The sequence below is a fragment of the Panicum virgatum genome, chromosome 3K (genome assembly GCF_016808335.1).
Source record: "Panicum virgatum strain AP13 chromosome 3K, P.virgatum_v5, whole genome shotgun sequence".
Lineage (NCBI taxonomy): Eukaryota > Viridiplantae > Streptophyta > Magnoliopsida > Poales > Poaceae > Panicum > Panicum virgatum.
Window position 1 is genome coordinate 58,166,682 of NC_053138.1, and position 25,869 is coordinate 58,192,550.

Sequence of the window (25,869 nt, forward strand, 5' to 3'; positions counted from 1 at the left end):
AGGTCAAATTGGAGTTGCAATTCTACTTTGTTTTTTTTTAAGTTATTTTACTCTGTTTTGACATAAGATATATGGAATCACGCTCTGTAGGATTTGAACCTACGACATCGGGTTTTGGAGACCCGCGTTCTACCAAACTGAACTAAGAGCGCTTTCAAAACAAAAAGAAAATCCTTTTCTACTCTTAACGTGTCTCACGTCCGTATAGTATCTACAAATTCAAGTTATACCCACTTTAATCGATCTCCCCGCTACTGCCCATAAAGAAGCGAGAATTAATAGGTAGGGATGACAGGATTTGAACCTGTGACATTTTGTACCCAAAACAAACGCGCTACCAAGCTGCGCTACATCCCTTTTCCAAATTGTTGTACAATGCCATTGTACATAATTCCTTTCTTGTTTTCCACATCGTAATTTTCTTCTATTTCTCTATCTATATAGAACTTTCTTGTCATTTCTTGTTTTTGGTCTCATATAATCAAGGAAGGGTATACATCTAAAATCCAGTCGAATTTCACCTAGAAAAGAAGGATTCCTATTCCTTAGTAATGTATAGGAAGAAGGGGTCATCTTTTTTAGGGATAGGAAAATATCGTCTATTCTGATTCATTCTATATATATAGAATATTGATTTTGTTTTTTTAGTTAGGAATTTTGCCTAAACAAAAGAAATACAAAGGATCTTGGGCAAGAGTATCTGATCATATATGTATTCCAATACGGAAGGAGGATTTTCAATGCGGGATGTTGTTTCTAAGCAATGCAGCATTCAGACCCCCTTCAAATTTTATGATTAACACACACTTGACATATTAAAGATAATCCCGATGCCCAGATTCATTTGGCTAATCATGGTACATTGAAGGACCATCCGTCAACAGTAGTTGATGTGTAATGTTACAATAATCAGGCACGAAACAAAATATTGAGAGCTAATGTTTAATAAATTATACCAGCGTATTCACATATTCACATACGCCAAACAGTAACGAATCATGGAAGTTAAGGATTCAAAAATTATTGATCAATTTAAAATGCTATATTGCTCATAATATAAGATGATCTGTTTTTGAATCATTGCCAGGAAAGCTATTAAGAATTCTATAACAGTTACCTCACATTAATTAACTTACATGAGAACCATCTTGCCAGTCTTAGGGAGCTTGCAGAAGCCCCTGACTCGGTACCATTAGAACCCCTCATTGCGGCCACCTCACCTTTGCATAATTTTTGCATCCTCTGCAGAACCCTAACAGTGGAACAAGAATAATCAAAGTCCAGCAATTAAAAGCAATAGAATCAAGTAATAGGAAAAATCTTGTCTGATAATTTTTGTTACGAAACTGACAATGAATGAAGAGAATATGCATCAGAAGAAAGTCAACAATCATCCTAAAAAATATTATTGATAGAATCACTAACACTTAGATTTATACACGCTCCACATTTTGCTATGTAACTTCCATTACTATAGAATTCCTCAAACCTATCTAGATTAGAAATGAGTGTATCAACCATCCTGCATAAACCTGTCTGCTTTATGGTGGCAACCTTCACACCATTTACTTCGCTAGCATAAACCTGTTGTTCATACGAAAACTCTCACTTAGTGTACAGTAATTTAAGTGTTCTCATATTACTATTTGAATACCAATAAGCATTCCTGCACCATAGAAATATAACAAATTCACAATTATATAGATCACATATATAATATGCTGGCCATGATGCAAAGTAAAAATTTTAAAGGAGCTCACATAAAGAAAAGTTAGACGATCAAAATTCAATAATATAAAAATGGATAATGGATTAACCTTCTGGGCAAGTGCTCTGATGGGAGCTTTGCAACCTTGTCATGAATACTGATGGTCGCCCAGCTAATACACTTTGCGAGCTTACCTCTGTCATCTCTCATATTTTGCAAAAAAAAAAAGATCAACAAGTTGTTATTTTCCCTTACAAGTTTGCGTCCGCCGCCATCCGTCCCGCCCACCAACCGCCCTCATAGAACCTCGAATCCCGTCGCCGGAGTTGTTGATTTTATTTTGTTACTTTCTTCTCTTTGTTGTTACTAGCCATCTACTGGTAGAAGTAACAGGGGGCTTTCGATTTATCCTAAATCGAGAGCCCTCTCCGTGTAGCTTTTCCGAAAAAAAATGATCCGTCTAGCTAATCAGTGAATATGGTTCGTGCCCAGATAAATTAAAATTGTTGCCCAACATTCGTGGACAGAGAGATTGCAATAATTAATAAAAATAAAAAAAGAAACAAAATGTATGTTGCATGCAGGCGTTTTGGCGTGGGGGAACAACACAGAGCCTGGGGCCAGCTGCACTACCACGGCATTGCTCATCGTTCTCAAATCTTCTCCCACCTGGCGTGTTAAACCCCCACCCCGCTCCGTCCCGCTCCTCCTCTTCCCCACCGCCCCTGCCCGGCCACCACCTCCGACCTCTCCAACGATTCCCGCTCAGCCGCTACCTCCGCGATCGCTTCCGTGCCAATGGACCTCGGCGCTATCAAGCCGGCGTGCGCCTGCTGCTCCCTGGTGGAGCACCGCCTTGGGGGGCTGCGGCCGCGGCTCTCGTTGTCGCTGTGGGTCGGAGTGCCCCGTAATGGCCGCTCCCGCGGTGACGCCCACGCTGCGCGCGCGCCGGCTCCGCTGGTTCCCGCGGCGGGGTCCAGACCCTCAGGGTAAGACGCGCAAGGAATGCTTTGCTTGGGACTTTGGCTGATGTGCGCGCGCTTTAGTTTTCTGCTTGCCAAGGATTTGAGATCGAGGAATGCTTTGGGACTTTGGCTGATGTGCGGCGCGCGCTTTGGTTTTCTGCTTGCCAAGGGTTTGAGATCGAGGAATGCTTTTGGGACTTTGGCTGATGCGCGCGCGCTTTGGTTTTCTGCTTGCCAAGGGTTTGAGATCATCTTTGGATTGATTTGGTTTAGGGAGGTCCCTCCTCTGGTTTGATCGTGATTTCCAGTTGTCACTACTGGAAACTGGAATTTCCCTCGGGGTGAACATACCCACAGGGAAATAAAAAAACCGACAGAAAAATAGAAAAATAATTTTTTTATGTGTACACCGACAGTGAATAACCCTCAGGGATATAGCGACAGGGAAAGAAAAATTTGCCCGTCGGTTTTTTTATTCCTGAGGGTTTTTACAATTGCCCTGTCGGTGGGCTTCCCTCAGGGAAATTCCAAGCCGCCAGATCTAGTCTTCATTTTCCTGTTGACAAAAACCCATAGGGAAATTATTAGCACACGCAAGGAAATTCCAAACCACCAGACCTGGCCATTGTTTCCCTGTTGGTCGAAACCCACACAAAAATAAATTGTGCCGACAGGGAAATGTTCTTTCTTTGTCAATAAAACTTGACAGGAAACCACATATTTCCCATCAGGCGAATAATTAACAATTGTTCGGACATGATACTTCATTCTCAAGCAACATTAATTCAAATCAAATCTGAGCAATTTACAGAAATATATATATATATATGTATATATATATATATGTATATATATATATATATATATATATATATATATATATATATATGTCCAAATGTTTGGTAACAATACAATTCGTAAGGATTTCCAAATGCAGCAAGTAAACTTTCACCTTATATATATAACATGTTTCGTTATCAGATTCTTCTTACCGAATCGTTCTAACAAATAATAATGGAGTATTTTCTCTTGTTTTCCAGTAGCATGTGGGGGACGGGCTTCTCCTCCAACCGTGACACTTGCCGCCCCCACCATCTGCTCGTCGGGGCCTTCTTCAACTCGTCGGGGTAAGAAAACTTTCACCCTGTTCGGATGGCCATTAAGCGCTCGGCTTCTCGGAGTCTGAATGTTTCGCTTGCTACTCGGAGTCTGAATGGAGATATCACTTGCTACTCATCGGGGCTTGTGGTCGATCGCTTGCCATTGGGTGGAGAGCAGCACTCGTTGCCGTGGTTTTTTTTTTTGAGGGGTAGATTTATATCTAGCTAGGAGTATTTCCTTGATCGCTTTGCCAGTCCCAATCGTTGCATTGGAAGAGCTGCGGGCCGCGATAGGTGTTGGACTGTTAGATTTGTGGGCCAGAGGAGAGAACAAGGGAAAGGAAGGTCCGGCCCAGCCTATTTCAGCATAACCGGAAAAAGAAAAGCAGCAGCTCCGCAGACACGCCGCCACAATCCCGCCGCCGGCAACGGCTAATACCACCACCCCGAACTACTACTTCCCATGTCCCGCCATTTCTTAACCAAGAGTCCAAGACTTCAGAACTCTTCGATCCTTCATGCTCTGCAACCTCTGACGGCGGCGGCACCCGTCGCTCGGCATCTGTGACTTGGCTGCACCCGCGCCCGCCACCTGTTTGCTGTTTTGCTTCAATCTGTTACGCTCCCAGATTAGTTCCTGCCACATGTCTCTCTTTGCATTTTTGCCTTTATTTTTTTCTTCTAATGCTGTACTTTTTTGTGTCTAAAACTGACATTTATGTTCTGCTGCCTAAGTCTTCAGACGACGATGCAATGAACTTGGAGTTCATTAGAGAATCTTTAATGACACAGGATAATAGGATCTTCTACAGCTTACTGGAGAGATCTGAGTTACCAATGAACCTTGAAACATACAGTAAGGAGTCTTGCGAGGTCCCTGGTTTCAATGGAAGCCTGATGGACTTCATCATGCAGGAGACTGAAAAAGCACATGCAAGGGTAAGTCAGCAATCGATTTGTTACTTCGTTCAGTAGTATAATGGTCAGAAGCTAATTTGAGTACCTCATATTGTAACTATGTAGGCTGGAAGGTATAAGAGGCATGGAGAGTTGCTCTTTTTCAGCCAAGTGGTGCTGGAGCCTGTACTCCCAAGGTTTTAGTCCTCCGATGTGAGTATACCATCTTTCCATATACCTATACTCCCATCTTGATGGATATCCAGTAACACTTAATCGTCGGTATGTGATAATGCATTGCCACATGCTATATCCCATTTGAATTTTTGAAGTGTCCTTTTCCATTGGGATGGGGTTCATTAAAGAAGAATCAGATAACAGAAGTGACCCGCAAAGTAAATTTAGGAAGGATTTGATGTTTGTTATACTATATTAGAAAGATAGCCATCCAACGCGAAGCATCTGTAATACTCTGTCATCACTACATTCTGATATCTGGATTTGTTCTGGTTTTACCTTTTTCCTCCATAATATCAAGTCTAATCCACCGGTGACTCCAGCAAACATCATAACATGATCCATGATAAGGAAATTATCTTTTTGGTCAGGTTCTGCACTCTTTTGCTGGGACTATAAATTTCAACAAAGTTACATGGGACATATACTTAATGAAACTCTGTCATCACTACATTCTGATATCTGGATTCATTCTGGTTTTACCTTTTTCCTTGATAATATCAAGTCTAATCCACCAGTGACTCCAGCAAACATCATAACATGATCCATGATAAGGAAATTATCTTTTTGGTCAGGTTCTACACTCTTTTGCTGGGACTATAAATTTCAACAAAGTTATATGGGAGACATATTGTTGGAATATAAGTGAATTGCCCACCTCTCCCCATCAGCTTAAGCTTTTGGGTTGAACTGGTCGGTGCATGCAACTCAATATGGTATCAAAGCCAGAGGTCTCGAGTTCGAATCCTGGTTAGCGCGATTAAATAAAATAATTGCTGCTCGCTCCTATTCCACGTCTGAGGCCTGAGGGAGCCTCCACGTGAGGGGGAGTGTTGGAATATAAGTGAATTGCCCACCTCTCCCCATCAGCTTAAGCTTTTGGGTTGAACTGGTCGGTGCATGCAACTCAATACATATACTTCAGAAAAATGTTGCCAGAACTTTCAAAGTCAGGAAGCAATGGTGAAAATGGCTTCTGTGCCATTTCTGACACCAAGGTCCTACAGGTGAGATTTATTTCAATTTTTGTATACTTTTTTGTTTATATGCTTACATAGTACTTTAAATCAAACAATTTATCTCAAGATTCTATTATTTATAGTTAATATTCTAATGTTGTTATGTTTTGCCATATCTTTGCTGCAATATACGTAATATACTATATTTGTAATTTTGGTTCCACCACACAAAAAAGATCCTGTTTCTTAGAATATACTACTGAATTGACTCAATACACTTTAATACCATCGATTTCTCATTGTCGATAAAACATTATGTGCCTTCCTCGCTGGCGCTTATGTCATCACCATTGGCATTGCTACCACTATCTGTCCAGTCACCCTCATATTGAGCAGCACTCTCGGGCTGACTCGTACTGCTTGCGCTCCCTGATCCAAACGCCATTGATTGTTGATTCTGAAACATAGACCTTCCCAATGGGGCTCATTAGTGGTGATTGGTAGAGGTGTGAAAGGCAAGTAGCGTGAGCAGCGCAGGGGTGACTAGGCTATGTTGGCTGTAGGGAGAGCTGTGTTGTTGGCTTGAAAATGATGAAGAAATCACCAGTGTCATAGGAATTTCTCTGAACAGCAAGAGAGAGCCTTGGAAGTTGAGAGAAGGCTTATGAGGGTTTTAGATTGGGAAACTGAGGATCTCAATCTCAGTGAGAGAGACGGTGAGAGAGAAATGAAGCAACTCATATAGCAAAGGGGAGAGGTGTGAATCTGTTGCCCTATATGAGATATATGCATTATAATTTTTCCATTATAGGCATTTTGGACCTTTTTCGCTTCATAGGCCTGGGTTATACTTCTAAGCATGTATACATTTGCAATTGGGATCTTTCTGTGTCATGAAACCAAAATTTCTCCTTTTATGAAAGTATATAGTTTGCTTCAGTTTGATTCAGCAATTCTTTGTAGTTCCAAATTTGGTCACTCTGAAATTGTTAACTGATACTGCAGGAACTATCCAAAAGAGTACATCATAGTATGTTTCTAGCTGAGGCAAAATTTAGGGAGTCTCCTGATCTTTTTGAGGATGCCATCAAAGAGCAGGCAAGTGTGCATTTCAATTATGATATTTTGAGATTGAACAATGCAGTTACTTTATTAATTTGGATGTCTGTTTTTTTTTCAGAATGCTGAAAAGTTAAGGAAGCTGGTTACATGTTCTGAAGCTAATGAAAACACCCTACGGCTCAAGAACAGAGAGGAAATTTTTGGGTTGTTTGAGAACCAGGAAAAACCATTCACAATGAAGCTACATCTCAGTGCAAAAACTTTTTGACATGTATATAGTACCATTGCTAATAGAGGTACAAGTCCAGTACTTGCTTTTGAAAGGGAAGGATGACAACTTGTCATCAAGTGCCATTCGCAATATGATCCGTATAAAGGTAAGAAGTAGTCTGATAAAAAGTTTACTATCTATATGACAAACAGACTGCTTAATTTCCTGTTTAATATTCTTAGGCACTATCGAAGACCACCCAAATATTTGTTGAAGCCGAGCCATCACTTGCTTATGCTGCAAAGGTGATTGGGATCTTAAGTCTCTCTTTGTTGCTGGGAGCAAGGGATAGGATTTCGGAGTTCTTGAACAAGAAAGGTTTAGCGATTGACAAGTCTTTTTTAGCACTACTGTTTGTGTGGATTGTAACTGTAAAAGGTGCCTACACAACATTGAAGGAGTTGAAAATAATTACAGAGTTGGTCCAGTACTACGTAAAGCTTTTGGAGAAAGATAAGAAAGAGAAGTAGGTGTAGCCGTGCAGGCTTGCAGTGAGGGATTGCTCATTTAGTGTAGCTTCAAATAAGTATCACTTAAGACTTGAAGCTTTGTTCATTTAGTGTTTATAATCTTATGAACTCGATTAGCACTTGTGTGTTGACTGATAGTGGGTTGTGTACTTTGTGCTTTTTCTAGCCCCTTTCCATGTATATCTGTTGGACCCCTTCTTATTGGATACCTTATTATTGAGTTGGATTTTCATGCTTCATGTTCTAGTCTCTGTTACCTCTTTTTAATTAAAAAAGTAATCCATATTATGTTATTAATAATTGGCGTCCCTTTTGCTTATAGGTGAACTGCCATTAGTGGTGCCAACTATTGAGTTTGTTGACTGACACTCATATAAACTCTTTACGTTATCCACAAAATGATCATCCAGTGATAGTATGAGCAAAGAAAGGATCCGTCTCATGCCTAACTCCTTAAAAAGTAATAATTTTAATAAAAATTACAGTATTGAAAAAAGGAAATAGTAAAATAAAAAAATAATGCCGGTTCCCCCTCTCTAAGTTTGCATTTGGCACACTACACTGTAGAGTTGAGAAAAGTGGCAGTACTGCATACTGCATGGACATAAACAAATAGCAAGAGTACTGATGGTGTTGGCCAAATGGTTAGTTAATTGTCTTCTCGTGAGAATCACATGGTGATGATTTGTCAATAAGTGAGGACAGGTTTAGATGGAGATGAGATGGGAGGTCGGTGGGTTCAGTTAGCCTGATGCCATCCGTCCTAGTCTGATTACGCAGCCTAATGGGTTGGCTTCATGGACTGATGGAGATGGGGCCATTGAGCTCTGCACGCATGGGCTCGGCCTATGAACTACTAGCATTGATGTTGTGATGTCACGCCTTGTCGTAAGATTTGATTTTACAAAAAATGGGCAATCAACTTCTTCAATACAAGACCTATCAAAATGTGAAATATAATGATACTAGCATATTTCAATGATGAAGTTACATCTCGTAATAAATACTCCATCCGTTCCAAATTATAAGTCATTCCAAGAATCTTGGAGAGTCAATATGTTTTCAAGTTTGACCAAATTTATATGACAAGATAATAATATTTATGATACCAATTAAGTATCATTAGATTCTTTGTTAGCTATATTTCCATAGTGCACCTATTTGATGCCATAAATTTTTATATTTCTCTCTATAATTTTGGTCAAACTTTGAAATTGTTTGACTCTCCAAGATTTTTGGAATGACTTATAATTTGGAACGGAGGGAGTATTGAACTGACAAAATTGCTTGCTTATTGCACATTCTATTTTCCTTATCCTGCATTCTATGTTTCTTTACCAAAGGTCTTGGAAGGTGAAGAATCTCATTTTAAAGCTTTGTTTGGTTTGGTGGGGATTGAAAAAAATTGAGAAAGGAACAGATCTCTTATAAGTCAGAATTCCACATTACCCTCCAATCCCCTTAGAGGGGAATTAAGCGAAAAGGTTCTTAAAAGGACAACAAATCTAAATGTGAAGCAAAACTCTATGTATTATTGGCAAAATTAATTATTTTATAAAATCTATTTATTTTATTTTTTATTTTGTTAAGAGAGAAACACTAGGAAATCCCTACTACATGACACGGACAAGAGGAAAATGGGTCGCGATTTTGTAATAAACTCATCATTTCTTGATAGACTTGAAAATTCACCAGCTACACAATTGGAAAAATACACGCTTGTCTTAAAAGAAATAACTAAACCCTAATAGGCTACTACACGACGATTATCTCCACATCTCCTATAAATAATTTCATATAATTGGGTCGTCAAATGTAAATTAAACCCAAACCAACCCGGGCACTCAACAAGTCAACATCAAATCTCAAACTTCAATACGTATGAGATCCCCTCCATCTCGTTCCAACACCCTATTTTCAGACTCTGAACCTTCCAACCCTTGTGTGCAATTCTGTTCATCTGTTGCAACCTTCATTCAGAACCACCATCCAACTCCCAAAACCTGAAAACCGAAAACCACCTCTACCGGTCCATGGACCCTGTGCAGCTGCCTTTTTCTCCCTCACAATTTCTCCCTCACAAGTCACACCTCGCCTCCCTCCTTCCCTCCCTTTCCATCTCCTCCGGCAAGGCTCCAACTCATCAACCAGCGACCCCTAATCTCCCTCTCCCAACCAGCTGCTCGTCCGTTCTGCGGCGGCGCGGCGACAAGGCGAGCCATTCCTTCCGTGATCGCACGTCCCGGCGCCTCTCTGCCTCCGCCGCCGTCTTCTGGCTGTCTCTTCGCCGGCGAGTCTGCATCTCGATCAAGGATCGGCGAGAGGTGAGGTTTACTGGCTTGTAGATTCCTTTCTGACGGCTGACTGCCTTTTCCTTCGTTTTCCCGGAGATTACCGTCGTTGGTACTCTGTTACCAAGACGATCCGATCAGGTTCCTTGATCCGATCAGGTTCTTGAGTTTCTTTTTCATTTTTGTTAATCCCCTGTAGAATATCTCTTGAAAACACGCAGCGGGAGCAGAAACATTGCGTGTTTCATGTTGCGATCTTCGTTCATGTTGGTGCGGTTTTTTTTTTCAGATATGATTTATTTTGATGCCCCTGCTCAGTTCTTTCATTCTGGTGAGGCATCATTTGACATTTCTTGCTAATGTTGATTGGAGAATGAGTTGAGAGTTGTACTGCTGTGAACTAGGCTAACCCACAAGTGTCAGTCATGTCAAGTAGATTGGAGTTAGTTAGCTGTACAAAGTTTTTTCAAGAATCTGATTGCAGTGTTTACAGCACGATAGCAGAAGGAAAATAAAAGGTTCCTGAATAAAGTAACACTGCATGATTAGCCAGATTTGCTAGTTAGGATTAAAATACAGAGGCGTGCTTGCGAATATTCTGGACTCTGAATTATTTTTTGGTCCACTGTATTCTGGTGTATGGTTGGAGTTGTGCCACAACATGCATGGTTGACTTGCATCGAGTTTCTTGCAAACGCCTTCTGGTATCAAGTTGGGGAAAATGTTTTAGCATTTATGTTTGGTGAGAATTAGTTCAACTGAAGGGGAAATTAAAGCTCAATGAATGCTTGTGTACTTCCATAACAATTTCTTAGTAGCAGGTGATGAACACCTTGAAAAAGTGTATTCATTAGCAAAATATAACACGCCAAAGATGGCAATAATTCTGATTTGAAAATAGGGCTTGTTTAATTTGCAGATACACATTATGCCATTGTGTGTTTTTGTTTGTGTTTGGTATCCCAACTATTTGTGGCGCTCACATCTGTGTCTTCAATTGCAGCTTCTGTGCTTCAAATGACTGAAGAAGTGATCAAAGAGGTCATCACCTCAACTCCTGCATCAGCTGAACCAAAATGTGAAGACCTCATGATAAGCTCTCCAGTAATCGCAGATGGCACCAGCATGCCGCCTGATGTTAAGAGGAAGGAGAAGCCAGTCCCACATTACCTAAGAGCGTCTAGTAGGTCTTGCCATGACAACTGCAAGTATGGGATCAAGCATTCCTCTGAACCCAAAAAGTACTGGCCTATTAGTCGCAAGCAATTGCGTCGTGTGAGTGCTGGAAATCATGAACACAGCCCAGTCGAAATCAGACTACCAAAAACTTCCAGGCCAAGAAAGGAGGACCAAAAGCTGAAAAATTCTCATGAAAATGATGGTGATGCTACTGCTCCTGGTAAGCCTGAACTCACCAATCCCAAGGCACCACTGGAAAGAGCACCTGATCATTTTGACAGCATTTCCTGCGTGGAAGATTTGTCAGGTCAAGCATCTGAACCTATTGTGGCTGAAACGCAGCCAACTGATGCAGAATGCTTCGTCATCACTCACGATGATGTGGCAGACTCTGAAGATGGAGTTTCATCGAATGGAGCTGAAAGCATTGAGATGGAGATGCCATTAGCTATCCAGGACATTGATGAATCTGGCGAACAAACTGAGGATGCCATTCTGCCAGCTAACAATGTACTAGTTGTAGATCATGTACCTGATCAATCAGCAAATGATTGTGCAAGTTCAGATAAGAGGACTACTCAGGCTGTGATAGCATCAGAGAAGCACAAACAGGCTGCGCTTGGTACTAAATCAAAGAGCTCAGCTAATGAACCTGTAAAACCAAAGGTGAAAACGACATCAAGTATATCCAGGAATATTGTCTCAAGCCAGAGAAATGGAAAAGCATCGCATCTGAAAGCTACTGATGCAGCAGTTGAAAGCTCCAGTGGACCAAAGACAACGACAAAAACTGCAGATGCTACTGCTACTAAAAAATTCAGTAACCCGGAGAGGAAATTCAGCTCAACTGTTGCGTCAGCTGCGCCAAAAGTTAAGGAGATCAAAGTACCATCATCCTCTAGCGCAACCGATTCAGCTGCCAAACCTGCTAGGTTAGCAAAGCTGAAGTCTCAGACAGTGAAAAATGCTCCCTCTCCACCGCTTTCATCAGGGAAACAGAGTGAAAGAAGGATGGCAGAAAAGAATGCTGTCAAGAATGTTCTAGTCTTGCGAAAGAAGGGAGATGAGAAGGTGGTACCAGGTCCACTGAAACTGTCTCGTTCTGTAAACATGTCTGGCAAGTCCATCTCGAGCCTCAGGTTGAAATCAATCAGAAAAGACAAAATTGCTCCCCCAATCAAGAGCAGTAAGAAGGTTTCTGAAACAGAAAATTCAGCCGCTGATGCTAAGAATGCCAAGGAGAAAATTTTGAAGATGGCTTCACCAAAAGTGCGAAAACCAGAAGTTAACAACAAAGAGAGCCGTCCTCCACGCAAAGGTACATCGGCGTCTCCCAAATAATCACATGATTGCTTCCTATATCATAGGTTGCTTAATTGCTTTCAATACTAATATCGTTAACATGTTAGTTCACAAGGCCCGTGCTAGATGCTCATTTTACAGTGTTCGTTGTGCAACAAAATAAATTAGTCATTGTACAAATCTACAACACTGTGCGTCCCATCTCAATGCAGATATTTTTGTTTCCTGAATTAGGTGCATTTCTTATTCTTAATGTAAACTGCAACCATACCTGTCCATCGCCCTTTTTTGGATAATTCTTTTCTGAATGTTTTTGGTAAATGCCTGTTCTGAAGCTGCATAATCCAAGTTTTAATCATTTACAAATCTTCTTTGATGTAAACTAAATTCTTGTCGTGCACGATGACAACTAAATTCTTCCATTCTACAGAAAAACCTGACACTTCAAGAACTGCAATCGCAAGGAGAGCGAAGCCTGCACCGATCGCCCCCTCAAGCACCGTGGCACCAGCGTCGCAGCCTCGCAAGCTGACGTTCCGCCGGGGCAAGGTGCTGAACCCTGACGACAGCAGCAGCAGCACGCCGAGACGGCTCCGGTTCAGGCCCGCCATGGCCGCGGCAGACGCGAGCGCCGCCAGGAGCAGGGGCATCAGAATCACCGGCAGGAGGAGCGGCGGCGGCAGCGCCGCGGCGAGGGACGCTGGCGCCGAGGTCGTCGTGCTGCGGCGGCGGCGGCAGGACGGCGAGGAGACGAAGAAGCAGGAGCAGGTGCTGCTCAACAACGTGATCGAGGAGACGGCGAGCCGGCTCGTCGCCGAGGCGAGGAAGAGCAAGGTGAAGGCGCTGGTCGGCGCCTTCGAGACCGTCATCTCGCTGCAGGAGACCGGCAAGGCTGCTGCTCCGGTGGCGGCGGCAAGCGTGGCGCCATGAGGCTTTTCTTGATCTGAATGTTTGGACCCTTTTTTTTTTTACTGTAAATGAGGTTTTGCTCTCTCTTTTGCCTTTGTTATCGCAAAACAAAATAATAAATAAAGAAAGAAAGAAAGAAAGAAAGAAAGAAAGGCTTGTAAAACTTCAGTTTTTCAATAGGAGTTTTTGTCCTCGGTCGTAGACCAAAGAAGAGTTTATACAGTTTTGTATTTGTACAAGGCTTGGCATTTTGTTGCAGACGAATTACTAGCAAGTTACACTGATGGTGCTGCACTGTTAAACTAACTTTGTTTCAGTGGATTCCTGAGCAGGGTACTAATCTTATGATGACACTTCCTTTTCTTTTGACAATTACACTGCATAAATCACATCAACGCATTCACTGACATGGAAAACATGTTCATGTTTCATTGTTTCCTACATGGCAGCTGCAAAGGTCAGTGCAGCTCAAAAGTCATATCTTGCACTTGCTCCAATTCAAGTTTCGAGAGCGTTTTAATCGTTCTTGCTGGCTTGACTGGACCGTTGACCGTGGAGAATCCGGGTCAAAGCCAGATGGTTTGGGTTGACCTGGTCAAACCCAACGCTGCTGCGGCTAACCGTGAGCCCTTGGAGCAACATGTTGGAGTAGTGGAAAGGGCCGGCCGCCAGGCCCACATTTGGATTTTTCTCTCTTTTTTTTCAGGCCCATTTTGGATTTTTCTTTTCCGGACGGAGAAAAACGAAACGAAATGGAATTCAGGGTCAACGTTCGACGGAAGAACGAAGCAGCCAGCCAGACTAGTCCAACAGGCAATTTGGAAGGTCATGATTTGGAACTTGCCAATTTGGAGTAGTTTGCTAACAAGAATGTTCCATGGAGGCATCCAAGCTTCTCCAAGTGGATCAATCAAGCAAATTGGACATGCGAATTTAAAAACACAAGAACTCTTGGAGTAACACTATTATTTGAGTTAGTAAGAAAACGTGAAAAGGCATGATGCCCGGCCCAAATTTGGATTTTTATATGTGCAGGATGGATGCGCTAAAAATTCAAAGTCAACATTTGAAAGAAGACGCAGCAGGTAGCCAGCTAGAGAGGTCCAGCACGGAACCAACCAGCTAAATTATGATTTTGGAGCAGTTGAGGCATCCAAAATAATACCAAGCTGCATGAACATGGCCTATACTAGTATATCCTAATTTTTGCAAGAGACGTGCTTTGTATTTGATGGAGATGGATGAGCATGCCTGACGTGGCATGGCCTCATTTGGACCATGTGTCCTGCAGCCACTGCACATGCAAGGATCAAATCAAGTCAGGTCAAAACTTCGTTGAATTGCACATAAAGTAACATTATGTGAAGATAACCAAATCAGAGAAATAATAACCATGTCGAGTTTCAGCTAACCATTCGCAAACTAACGCTGACAGAATTGGGCACTAGACATAGTGGCCATTTGCATCACATGCACATCATGGTAGGGCCTGACGTGAGAGGCCTAAAGATAGGGATCAGACGAAGGTTGCAACTAATTACACAGTCTAACTAATTAGTATAAAATAATTTTTTAAATCTAATTAGTCCATAATTAGAAATTATTTGTCAAGTAACAATAAAATGTGCTACAGTACCAAAACTCAAACTTTTTCACCAACTAAACAGGGCTCAAGTTACGCGATGGGGAAAGTGGACAGGAAGCACCTCTTTGCATCGACAACCAACGGTGAAGCAAGCGGATTTGGTCCATCTCTAATTTCCATGACGATTATTTTCAAAAAAAAAATACTTTCATGACGCCGACCCGGCCTCATCCATCCTCTCCATCTGAGAATCAAACGTAAGACTTGGACTTTGCTTGATTAGCAATTGCATCAGCAAGTAGACATCCCTTCCCTGAAGCCTCCAAAGTCCAAACCAAGTCCTTGCTTGCTCTTTCTTCAAGCCATGGATGACAAAGAAGTCCATCTACCGTTTCCCTGATCGTATTATCTTTGATGATGCTTGCTTCTTTCATCATTACGAGGTAGAACATGCTTATCCTGGCAGTAAGCAAGCCAAAAGAAAAAAAAAGGAAAGCCACGAAAAAGGCTCTGCAGATGACTGGACCATTGCCATTGTTGGGCATTGGGGCCCACATGTCTGGACCATTGCCATTGTTGCATGGCATCCGGCTGCGACAGTTGACCGGAGCAGGAAGCCCCATCTAGCTACTACCTGCTGAGAAATTTCCATCTCAGAGCAAAATGTTCCTTACCAAGTCCGATGCCATTGCCCACAATTGACTCGCCATTTTCAGCAGAATTCTTTTCACAAGGGGATCAAAAGAGCCTATGAACAATTTATCTCCAGATTTAAACGAGGAAGTAAATGAAAAGGCATCTGGGCCCTTTGATCCCATCTCTGCACGGCTGCCATCCTTTTTTCTAAGAAAACAAAACAGATCAGCTGCAACCCAATTTCTCCGTGCAAATTATAAAAACTTTAATCTAGATCATCAAATCAATATCTAAAGGGAAGGGTGCATAAAGGTGGGAGGGGTGATTTGTAAAAGTGTGATTACCCAATCTAATGGTGGGTTCAGATTGTAAAATTACTCAATCCTCCATACTCTTTGGATGTTAATCCAATGACTCAGATTGAAATTTTTATAGGTTGTATGGAGAAGTTGGTCACTGCCCTTTTCTAATCCAAACTTGTTTCCAGACGCGGATTCTTTAATCCCCGCTCTGTCGCATTCAGATTCAGGCGCCGTGTTCTCTGCACAGAAAACAAACGCACAGCCCTCCGGAAGAAACAACACAGCCGCGTGACTTCTCCGGACACGAGTGATGCGAACAAAACCATCACTGTTTGGTAGTAGCAGTCATGCCACTACTGCTTCTTAATTAGGAGGGAGCCGCGTAGCTTTCGGCAAGGTGAGGGAGAGGGACTGAGGGAGTAGCTTAGAAGATTATACAGTAGTAGTATAAAGCGTAGCGGCAACCACCGCCGAGATTTCCTCAAGAATCTCCCCGTCCCTTCCCCCCACTCCACTCTTTCATCCACAGCACGAGCTCCGCGCGATCATAGAACCCACTCTCCGGGCCTGGTTCTGGCTGACGAGGGGTTGGGATTGCGGCGAAAGGTTGGAGCTTTTCTTGATTTGCACTGCCGCCGGCATTGGGAGGAGAGGGGGTCCTGTTCTTGACGTTCTTGGGAGCTCGCTGAGCCGAGTTGCGGGCGTTCTTGGGTCGGGTGCGGGTGTCCAGGTATTGCCCTCCCTGCCTGGTGTCTCTTGAATTCCAGTCTAATTCAGTTCCTTTTAGTACGCAGTTTACCTTCTTGATTGGTAGAGTGCTCGTGGTTCATCTGAGGGTCGGATTCTGGGTTTTTCTTGGGCTTTGCTCCATTCCATTTTTCTTTCAGTTTTACGGTGGGAGAAAAACCTTGTTCTTCAGTCTCCATCGATTCGACTTTTAGAAATGGTTTCGTCAGATTTGGGAAGAGATTAGGTCCGTTGCTAATTTACAAGTCAAATGGTCTCACTTCTTCAATATCACACGCTCTTTTCCGGGAATCCGAAACGGGCATTTCCTGGATTTGAAGGATTTTGCTTCCCTCTTCAACCGATGAAATTCCTGCTTTCATGAAAACAAAAATATTTTCTCTACCTGAAGATATAGATGGAAGAACTTATCCTGATACTATGTTAAATGGAGATATCTGGAGGTGCCTCAGTGCCAAACGGCAAATCATAGTTTCATTCATGATTGAGACATCAACAAAGTGGTCTACTTAGAACAGTTCCACGAATGACCCATTAAAATAAAAGCAGATAATATTACCAAGTTGAAACGGCAGGAGTCGCTTTCTGCTCTACTAATGGAGTAGAAGTTTAGACGTTTTCGTACCAACTATTTCTTTTTTTTAAAAGAAGTACCAACTATTTCCCTTGCATTAACAGCATTGCAGTAGGTCTGAGCCGTTCCATTTGTCCTTTTTGTCGGACCACACCGTTTGCAGGTTCTGAAGCATGAACTTATGGTTTATCTTTCTCTTGCCTCTTCTCTGCCTGCCTGCACGGGTTCGATCAGAGGATTACTCGGATGTGACTGTAATTGTTCGAGGCTCTGAGACAATTGCTTCAACCAGCGATGAGTTTGTCTGCGCCACCATTGATTGGTGGCCCCCAGAGAAGTGTAACTATGACCAATGTCCATGGGGAAGGGCTTCTGTCTTAAATTTGGTAAGTTCCAAGATTATGCTTTTTGTCATGTGGTGTTTGTTGTATCAGAAAAGAACTAATTTTTGTTCTTTTTGTGAATCTCCCCAGGACTTGACTAATCCTTTGTTGGCTAAAGCTATTCAAGGTGAATATTGGAACTACTTAATAGAATAATTTTCTAAAATAGGAGGAGCTTCTCATCTACTTAACCCATCTATTGGAAGAAGATAACAATTCATGCTGATTTGTAATCTAATGTAAAATTGATTTACTGCTGAAATGTACCATATGACCCGTGCCATTTCTCAATTGCAGTCTGCATTCTTGATGATACTTCAGCATATTTCGTCATGAACTTATTCCTTTTCCACTGTTGTTCTTGTAGCCTTTAGCCCACTACGAATCAGAGTCGGAGGCTCCTTACAAGATCAGGTGCTATATGGCACACCAAATTTGGGATCTCCATGCGATCCATTTACTAAGGTTTCAGGCGGTCTGTTTGGGTTTTCTCAAGGATGCATAACCTTGGAAAGATGGGATGCTATTAATGATCTGTTCCTGAATACAGGGTGAGCCCTTACTTCTTTTGTTGTTTATTGCGCTCTGCATTTTCTTTAGGATGTTTATTATAGCATGGCTTGTTGAATATACCACATCTTGAAACTTTTACATGAGAACAGAACTTCACATTAGGAATATCCTTATTCTGTTCCTTGGCCATAATCTATTTTGTTTTATACTTTCAGTGCAGTTGTTACATTTGGTCTTAATGCACTTCAAGGACGACGGCAGATAAGCAGAAGTGTTTGGGGAGGTCCTTGGAATTCGAGCAATGCTCGAGAGTTCATGGAATACACAGTTTCAATGAACTATCCTATAGATTCTTGGGAATTTGGTATGCAATGTGATGCCATTCTTATTTGCTGCTCTCAAAGTTGGGAATATTTTCCATCCATGTAGTGCTTATGTTAGATGTTGTGCTCATGTCATAGGTAATGAATTGAGTGGAAGTGGAATTGGTGCGAGTGTGGGAGCTGAACAATATGGAAAGGACCTAGTTGAACTCCAAACAATCATCAACGAGTTATATGGAGATTCCAGGAAACCACTGGTTGTAGCCCCAGGAGGATTTTATGACCAAAAATGGTTTGCTCAACTTCTTAAGGTATCCGGGCCAAATGTTCTCAATGCAATGACTCATCATATTTACAACCTTGGTGCTGGTGAGTCCTTTTCAGACATAAAATTGGCACTACTCCTTGACCAATCTCTGTTTTCTATCCTACATCCAAGATGAGACAATTCTGGTAACTTGAATGTTGATCAGGTAACGATCCACAAGTTCCAGATAGAATTTTGAACCCACAATATTTGAGCCGGACTTCCGACACATTCAGAAGTCTCCAACTAACAATACAACGCCATGGACCATGGTCTGCTCCATGGGTTGGGGAAGCTGGTGGCGCATATAACAGCGGCAGCCGTCTCGTGTCTAATACTTTCCTGAATAGCTTCTGGTGAGTGTCTGATGAACCAGTAGTCCTGTCTTCACCCCAATTATTTTGTTATTTTGTTCATATGTTCGCTGTTTCAACTAGGTATCTTGATCAACTTGGGCAATCAGCAAAGTATGACACCAAGGTTTACTGCAGACAGACGCTGATTGGTGGCAATTACGGGCTTCTTGACACTGACACTTTCGTACCAAACCCGGATTACTACAGGCAAGTTTCTGTAATGAATATGCCGCCACAAACTTGCTTTACTACTTCCATATGCATTGGATTAAACCACAGTATCTGTTCAGTGCCTTGCTGTGGCATCGGCTCATGGGGACAGGAGTTCTTTCCACAGACATCAGTGGTTCTTCATACTTGCGTGCTTATGTTCATTGCGGGAAGCAGAAGGTATAATTCTTCCCCAAGATTTTGATTACTCACCATTTGTGCCCACCAAACTGAAACAACCAAGGACATATTAGAACTGTAATGCACAGTCATTTCAGCCTGTTAGCAAGCATAAGTGGACATTCAACCAATGCTGATCTCATCGCTCTCAAAATGCTCTTGCTATAGGGGGGCGTCGCACTCCTCTTGTTGAACCTGCACCAAAGCATGGGATTCATGGTTTCAGTCAGGAACGACCTCAATGTCAATCTCGCAGAGGGGCAAGGGATCAGAAGGGACAATGTGTTTGTCCGTGGCCTTAAAAGGACGGTTTCTTGGGTCGGGAGCAAAGCTTCAGACGGGTATTCCAAGAGGGAAGAGTACCATCTCTCGGCGAAAGATGGGAACCCCTTTGCCCGGACCATGCTCCTGAATGGAGTTCCTCTAGAACTCACTGAAGATGGTGACATCCCTCCATTATATCCTGTGGAAGTTTCTGTCAATTCACCAATCTATGTTGCTCCTCTGACCATTGCGTTCATCGTGTTCCCAGACTTCGAGGCTGAAGCTTGTGGTCGATGATTAACTGTAGAGATGTTCTGAAGAGTGAAGAGCATGGACACTGTAAAGATACGTGTTTTTGTTTTCTGACGATCTGTGTCCCAATTGGGGGCCACATTTTCCCAACAAATAGAGTTCCCTGGTTACCAATGTTATACTGATCCATGTCAATGCCTCGTGCCTTCGATGAACAATTCATCAACATCTCCAAAAAGATTTGTTCGTCTTTTCCTTCGTATCAATATAATTCCTGAAAAAGTGTGCCGTCAAACTTGCTGAACTGTGAGTCAATTATACTTTTGTTCAGAGCTGTATTGATCTTCTCACCGATTAAATTAGTCAAACTCACAGTTTTCTTCTGTAAAAAATATATTCAAATGGAATGCATGCACATATACATGGTTAATCTTTTTGGGATGATTAGACATCATAAAAATAAGGGGCGAGTCTACAAGGTTCCCTTCGCAAAATCAAAATCCCATGCTGTTCACATGGCGAACTGTGTATACTCTTCATCAATTACAATAGTGATGGGGCTACCATCAGTTCTGCCAAATCAGACAACATATATATTGCTCCATCAAATACAAAAGAGCCATCCTAAAGAATATTGTAATTTCATGAGCTATGATACAAACGGAATAAATTAAAAGAAAGGGGTCCTAGAGTAAATGGGTGAAAAAAACATTTCCTTTCTGTTCATCAAGTATTCTCCATCAGCGCCTGTAACCGTCTGGGGGATTACTAAGCTCCCCGGTTACCCTTCACAAACTCTCTGATGTCGGTCTCCAAATAACGAATTTAATTTCACTTAATATATGCTTTTATTTATTTTGTGGCGACAATCTACAACTGAGGCTCCATTATATGACAGTTTCTTATGAATTCATTTGAGTAGTTCACATGTCTTGTCCAAAATGGCTGAAGATGTTTAAAACCAATCTCCAGCCATGGTTTACTTTGCCCGTTATAATGTATAACTGCTGCTTGTTCAACACTATTGATATCTGTCTTTTCTTGATAACCCAAGCCTAGCAGATGCCATGATGGATCAATTGGATGAACATGGCCTTTAAATGCTATAAGCCCCGGTGGTAATGTTCCAAGCCTCCAAAGTGTGAAGTTTGACTTTAGATTCTGCATGAAAATGAGTAATGAAAGCTCATCAGTTACATTCAAATGCAAAAAATATAAAGACTAGACTGCAGATATTTTCTATAATCAACTAAACTTGAAATTAATACTAATAGAATTTTGCTCATTACGAAGTAGCTATCACATGCTTTTTCGACCAAGCTTTTAATTCTCAAGCCGATCAGCAGACATGTATTGATTTTCATTATTTGGTCTGTTTTGGAACTTCGTACCAGTAAAAGCTAATTAAGTTCAAATGCGGGGCATATTAAACTTCTAATAGTTGTATATGTTCACCTGTTTTACTATGAAATGACAACAAAAAAAAAATCTATCGTTACCTCCTTAACCCAATGATGGTATTTCTCTTTGATTGTTGTCTTCCTCCATGCATTCAAGTCAAAAATATTCATGCCATATGCCCAAGCACACTCTGAAGGGTCAAAGTTGTTTGCAATGAGGGGATGAGAAAAGTTAAAATAATTCCTGAACCTCTTAGACATCACCCAACTGTCTCCACCTCTGCAAGTCTCAACAGCACCATTAACCTTCCCAGCTAGATCAATATCCCAAAGTGGTGATAGGTCATGCTGGACAACAACATCATCATCAAGAAACACAACCTTGTTGAGGCTTGGGAACAACTGCATTTACAGATTACAGTCAAATCATGTAATTGTGGAATTTTCAGCAAAAAGGACCGCACTTTGAACAAATTGCACCCATATACAAATTTTGTATCTATAAGTAGAGAAAGCTCCAGATATCTGAAGACAAGGAAAAATGTATTTATTCAGCATCAATTGCTTCCTGATCCCAGCAGGACCAGCTAACTACAACATGTTCAAAGTGGCTAATTTTATGGAGTACAAAGCTAAAAAAATACTTCAATTATTTTGCGTGTTTCATAGTTTGAGCCCATCCTTCTATCCTATCAAGTACTATGCATGATTTACTTGCTTTCAAATACACCAGAGCTGACAAAACTGTAATAAGAAAATAAAGAGCTAGAATAATAGCCAGAAGAAAATTGTAATACCTCAGGCAAGTATATTCGAATATGATTGAGTACAGAAGTATATGTTGGACTTCCTGCCTGCAGTTTAGCTGCAAAGACCCTTGGGCTGTCACTAGCGCTGGTTCTTGCAAGGTGATTTCCATGGTAACGATCTCTGACACTGCGCTGAGTTTCTATAGCTTCAAGTACAGGAACATTTTCTTTTGTTAACCAATCAAACTGGTGCACACCTTTCACCTCAACAATAGCAGGATAGAGAGAATTCAAAGCAAACCATGAATGCATGGCAGGATAGGTCTTTTTGTCAGTAATAACATGGAAGACTATCCTCTCAGGCTTCAGTGATGATCTAACTGTCGATCTAACCACAACTGAGGCTGCGAGGATGTTATCTGATGCTAAAACAAAATGGTAATAGGAGTTGTCCGAAAGACGAGGCACCAACTCAGGGGGTGGTAGTTGTTTCCTTGCAAGGGCATTTGAGGAGTATTCATCGGTTAAACGCAATGAAAGGCAATAAAGGCCTTTAGGAATAGCAATTGCTGCATAGTGTTTGTTTAGCTGCTCTGATAATCTTGATGATCTCAATTCCTTATCCATGCTCTCCATCTGCATGGCATAACAATAAAGAAAATGAGTATAAGACTGAAGCAGAGAAATTGTATAGACGACCTCATGGAACACTAGCTGATATTAAAACTTTAGGTTGGTGATCACTCACATTAAGTGCATGAGCTTTGTGGGATGCTGTGTAAGTAGCAAAAAAAGGTTAATAGTTTCTACACAAAGGCCATACTGATCTGTTGTAAAAACAACTGCAGATTTAGAGGCAGCTAGATTGAGGCTTTCTTTACTAAAAAATTGGGTCCTAGTGTAGCATCCTCATTACATCATTCAATCAAGTTATTAACCTTCAGAACTGAAAATACTTAGGAGATGGTTCAATTAGATAGAAGCGTTTTGTGAAGCACTGAAACCATATACATTGTTACATGAAAGACATCCTTTCATAGAAAAAGAAAACATTCATATAGTACCTTTGGACAAGATATAAGTGTATATAAATCTTTTCATTAATGTCTACAGTACAAGAAAACATCAACAAATAATCTCACAGCAAAGCATGGGTGATACATTCATTGAATTGCAAGAGAGCAGGACACTGAGTTCCTGTGGCAACCTGGTTTGCGAATCACCAAACACATTAACTAAGAACTGACACAGGCTAACAGTTTACTGCCAAAAGCAAGCAGAATGCTTGTACTGTCAATGTTTAAATACAGTGGAGAAAAGAAAGAAAGAAGCTAGCTTACCGTAGCCTTTAGTTTAAAAGCAAATGACCTTAAATCATAATCATTATTCTTCATATCCCAGATAAATTCATCAAAAGATTCTGGAACCTTCAAATCAACAGGAGCTTCCTCAGAATTTATTTCATCAAGTATTGAATACAAATCCCTCACAAGCCTCTGCAAATTAGAACATAAAATTCAATCAAATAAATAAAGCAAATACTCAAAATAGAAGAACAGAGATGATTAAAGGGCATAAAAGTACCATGGAACCATCGTTGCCCCTACCAAGAAGGCGTGGACCTAACCGTCTTCCCAGACAATCTGATAATAGCAGCTGGTGATTAGTAACAAGTTGTTGACCAGACATTAAATATTATACAATTACGTTTTATATACAGAATTCAGCATTGAATATAAAATGCCGCAACAAATATCCAAATAATGAGAAACCACCCCATGCTTTTGCCTATTGCCTTAAACCAGCAGCAACGATAGACAATTCTTTCTTATGTAAGATTTTATTTAAGTATATAATGGAATTCTGAAAGTTAGAAGAGGCACTATAACAAAAAAAAAAAAACTCAACCTGCGAGGGGCAAGCTGCCCCCGAGCATTAATGTAAGACAAAAACCTCTCACGCAGGCCGAGAAAACCCCCGAACCCCTGCCCCACCCTTACACAGGTGCATTGTAACCCATACTGTAGCCTGTGTGAGAGCGGGCTAGGGTGAGCTGGGACCTATTTCCATGTGCTTTGGCGTGTAGGCAAGCGAGGGGATTTTTTTTTAACCTTAGCCTGAAATTTGCTCCCACCGGGAGTCGAACCCAGGCCCTGAGGAGTGCTACTGAGGCCACCTAACCAATCCGGCTAGACACCCGTTTGCAAGAGGCACTTTAACTAATGTATCAAGTATGATTATGATGTACTAAAACTGGCAAATAGATCTCAAATTGTACTATACGTAGTGTTAGATATATTATAAACTTTTATACATTTAGAAGAAATGGTTCATCCAGGTGTTGCATTTCAAGTTGCAAACGAACTATTGCTCTCTGCAACAGCTTCAAATCTAACACAAATGTACTAAAACGGAAGTCCTACGTGTTCGTAAAGCAACCTTAGCAACTACTTAAGATGGGGCATAAGCAGTAAGCATCCTCCTCTGGAGTACCTTTAATGTACATACTACATAGGCCAAAATAAGAGTTCTCTGGAAGCACGAGGAAACCAAGTTGGCATGTTGGCAGTTAATTGCACACAAAGCAGGTACGCGACCAAATAAGCTGCCCAAAGAGGCCCTAGATTCTAGCAACAGAAAGTATAAGTCACGAGAGTCATGACTAATGCAGTTACATGTGCGTGCAACGTAACAAGAATTCCGGTTGAAATGCCAAATTTATCAGCTACATTCCCGTTATTCACCGACCAAACCACACAATTCATGCAAACGTGAGCACAAGGAGGAGCATATCTAGTCAGGCAGTGCATTACCTAAACTGTCCCGTACTAACATTGCGCAGCATATCGTGATTTCAGGATTGAAAGTAGCAAAGCGCAGCATTTTCAATAACGGAAGATCATTCCAAGAAAGGAATGGAAGTAACTATATGCATCATTTCAATAGCAGTAGCAGCAGCAGCGGTTGCGGGTTCTGTGGAGTAGGTACCTAGGGAGGAGCACTTGTTGAAGCCCTCGAGCGTCATGACAGCGGTGAGTATGAAGACGAAGGGCAGGAGGAAGGCGAGGATGAGGATGGTGTGGAAGACGGTGCGGTAGGAGAAGTGCCGCGCGGCGGCCTTGAGCCTCATAAAGTCTAGCAGGCCATGGCTAGTGGAGATGGTGATGCTCCTCATGCTCGGCGACAGGCGTATCTGCATCCTCGCTGGCGGCCGCCCACGCGCACGGCCGCTGCTCCCTCTCCCGCCCCCGTGGACCAGACGAGCATCGGGAGCCGCGGCGGCCGGCGGGGTGGCTCAGGCGGGGCATGCCAGCCCGGCGGTGTGGGGGCGGGGGGCGCCGCCGGCCGGATCCGGCATTGCCGCGCGGGGAGGGGAACAGAACCGACAGCCCTCAAGAGAAGGTGAAGAAGGGAAAAAAAACGATCTTGATTGCTCCCCGGCCCTGGCACCCGCGGGGCGTTCTTGATTCGCCTTGCTCCGGGTCCTGGGCGCGACCAATCCCGCGCCCGGATCAAGAAACCCCCCGGTGGCTGGTGAGATTCCTGGCCCGATTTCTTGTCCTCCCTCCGGCGGACAGGGAAGAAGGCTGGATCGCGCGAGAGGAATGGGAATGTGAATGGGCGGGGGGAGGGGTTTGATCTGGGGTTCTCGGCGGTGAGGTTCCGGATTGGGGATTAGGCGGGGGAGGGGGAGTGGGGAGGAGGTGGAGAGGGGAAGCGAGGAAGAAGACGAGGGAT

The 25,869-nt window shown here is 42.2% G+C and overlaps 4 protein-coding genes, 1 long non-coding RNA gene and 2 other non-coding genes across 9 annotated transcripts; 4 read left to right on the forward strand and 3 right to left on the reverse strand.

Annotated features, from left to right (window-relative positions):
- Positions 1 to 78: 78 nt before the first annotated feature.
- On the reverse strand, positions 79 to 152 carry TRNAW-CCA. The gene has a single exon. It is a non-coding gene; the product is annotated as a tRNA-Trp (tRNA).
- A 131-nt stretch (positions 153 to 283) lies between these two features.
- Positions 284 to 357, reverse strand: TRNAP-UGG. The gene has a single exon. It is a non-coding gene; the product is annotated as a tRNA-Pro (tRNA).
- A 3,597-nt stretch (positions 358 to 3,954) lies between these two features.
- Positions 3,955 to 5,539, forward strand: LOC120699894. The gene is made up of 3 exons (XR_005685718.1): positions 3,955 to 4,712; positions 4,797 to 4,883; positions 5,483 to 5,539. It is a non-coding gene; the product is annotated as an uncharacterized LOC120699894 (long non-coding RNA).
- Positions 5,540 to 7,049: 1,510 nt separating this feature from the next.
- On the forward strand, positions 7,050 to 7,908 carry LOC120699893. The gene is made up of 2 exons (XM_039984007.1): positions 7,050 to 7,305; positions 7,382 to 7,908. The coding sequence occupies exons 1-2, from the start codon at positions 7,198 to 7,200 to the stop codon at positions 7,667 to 7,669; spliced, it is 396 nt and encodes a 131-aa protein (XP_039839941.1). The 5' UTR covers positions 7,050 to 7,197; the 3' UTR covers positions 7,670 to 7,908.
- Positions 7,909 to 9,772: 1,864 nt separating this feature from the next.
- On the forward strand, positions 9,773 to 13,634 carry LOC120699895. Of its 3 annotated transcripts, none has more exons than XM_039984008.1 (3): positions 9,773 to 10,291; positions 10,964 to 12,457; positions 12,872 to 13,634. In XM_039984008.1, the coding sequence occupies exons 1-3, from the start codon at positions 10,207 to 10,209 to the stop codon at positions 13,369 to 13,371; spliced, it is 2,079 nt and encodes a 692-aa protein (XP_039839942.1). In that variant the 5' UTR covers positions 9,773 to 10,206; the 3' UTR covers positions 13,372 to 13,634. The 3 variants fall into 3 exon arrangements, with proteins under 3 accessions (XP_039839942.1, XP_039839943.1, XP_039839944.1); XM_039984009.1 differs by having other exon boundaries at positions 9,774 to 9,993; XM_039984010.1 differs by having other exon boundaries at positions 9,774 to 9,959.
- A 2,619-nt stretch (positions 13,635 to 16,253) lies between these two features.
- On the forward strand, positions 16,254 to 20,253 carry LOC120699897 (heparanase-like protein 2). The gene is made up of 10 exons (XM_039984011.1): positions 16,254 to 16,603; positions 17,358 to 17,580; positions 17,668 to 17,704; positions 17,945 to 18,128; positions 18,306 to 18,454; positions 18,552 to 18,782; positions 18,887 to 19,076; positions 19,158 to 19,283; positions 19,367 to 19,466; positions 19,635 to 20,253. The coding sequence occupies exons 2-10, from the start codon at positions 17,368 to 17,370 to the stop codon at positions 20,025 to 20,027; spliced, it is 1,623 nt and encodes a 540-aa protein (XP_039839945.1). The 5' UTR covers positions 16,254 to 16,603; positions 17,358 to 17,367; the 3' UTR covers positions 20,028 to 20,253.
- A 189-nt stretch (positions 20,254 to 20,442) lies between these two features.
- On the reverse strand, positions 20,443 to 25,869 carry LOC120699898 (probable galacturonosyltransferase 13). Its single transcript, XM_039984012.1, has 6 exons — positions 25,120 to 25,869; positions 23,716 to 23,774; positions 23,472 to 23,627; positions 22,180 to 22,767; positions 21,482 to 21,784; positions 20,443 to 21,143 (listed from the first exon to the last, which is right to left on the reverse strand). The coding sequence occupies exons 1-6, from the start codon at positions 25,328 to 25,330 to the stop codon at positions 20,853 to 20,855; spliced, it is 1,608 nt and encodes a 535-aa protein (XP_039839946.1). The 5' UTR covers positions 25,331 to 25,869; the 3' UTR covers positions 20,443 to 20,852.

Excerpts from the sequence above, each read along its gene's own strand:
- LOC120699893 (XM_039984007.1), top strand. The coding sequence starts at position 7,198 with ATGTATATAGTACCATTGCTAATAGAGGTACAAGTCCAGTACTTGCTT. Across the intron at positions 7,306-7,381 it reads GCAATATGATCCGTATAAAG|GCACTATCGAAGACCACCCA; the intron begins GTAAGAAGTAGT and ends TAATATTCTTAG.
- LOC120699895 (XM_039984008.1), top strand. The coding sequence starts at position 10,207 with ATGTTGCGATCTTCGTTCATGTTGGTGCGGTTTTTTTTTTCAGATATG. Across the intron at positions 10,292-10,963 it reads TGCTCAGTTCTTTCATTCTG|CTTCTGTGCTTCAAATGACT; the intron begins GTGAGGCATCAT and ends CTTCAATTGCAG. Across the intron at positions 12,458-12,871 it reads GAGCCGTCCTCCACGCAAAG|AAAAACCTGACACTTCAAGA; the intron begins GTACATCGGCGT and ends TCCATTCTACAG.
- LOC120699897 (XM_039984011.1), top strand. The coding sequence starts at position 17,368 with ATGAACTTATGGTTTATCTTTCTCTTGCCTCTTCTCTGCCTGCCTGCA. Across the intron at positions 19,284-19,366 it reads CCAAACCCGGATTACTACAG|TGCCTTGCTGTGGCATCGGC; the intron begins GCAAGTTTCTGT and ends GTATCTGTTCAG. Across the intron at positions 19,467-19,634 it reads TTCATTGCGGGAAGCAGAAG|GGGGGCGTCGCACTCCTCTT; the intron begins GTATAATTCTTC and ends CTCTTGCTATAG.
- LOC120699898 (XM_039984012.1), bottom strand. The coding sequence starts at position 25,330 with ATGCAGATACGCCTGTCGCCGAGCATGAGGAGCATCACCATCTCCACT. Across the intron at positions 23,775-25,119 it reads CAACAAGTGCTCCTCCCTAG|ATTGTCTGGGAAGACGGTTA; the intron begins GTACCTACTCCA and ends TGCTATTATCAG. Across the intron at positions 21,785-22,179 it reads TTCGAATATACTTGCCTGAG|TTGTTCCCAAGCCTCAACAA; the intron begins GTATTACAATTT and ends CTGTAAATGCAG.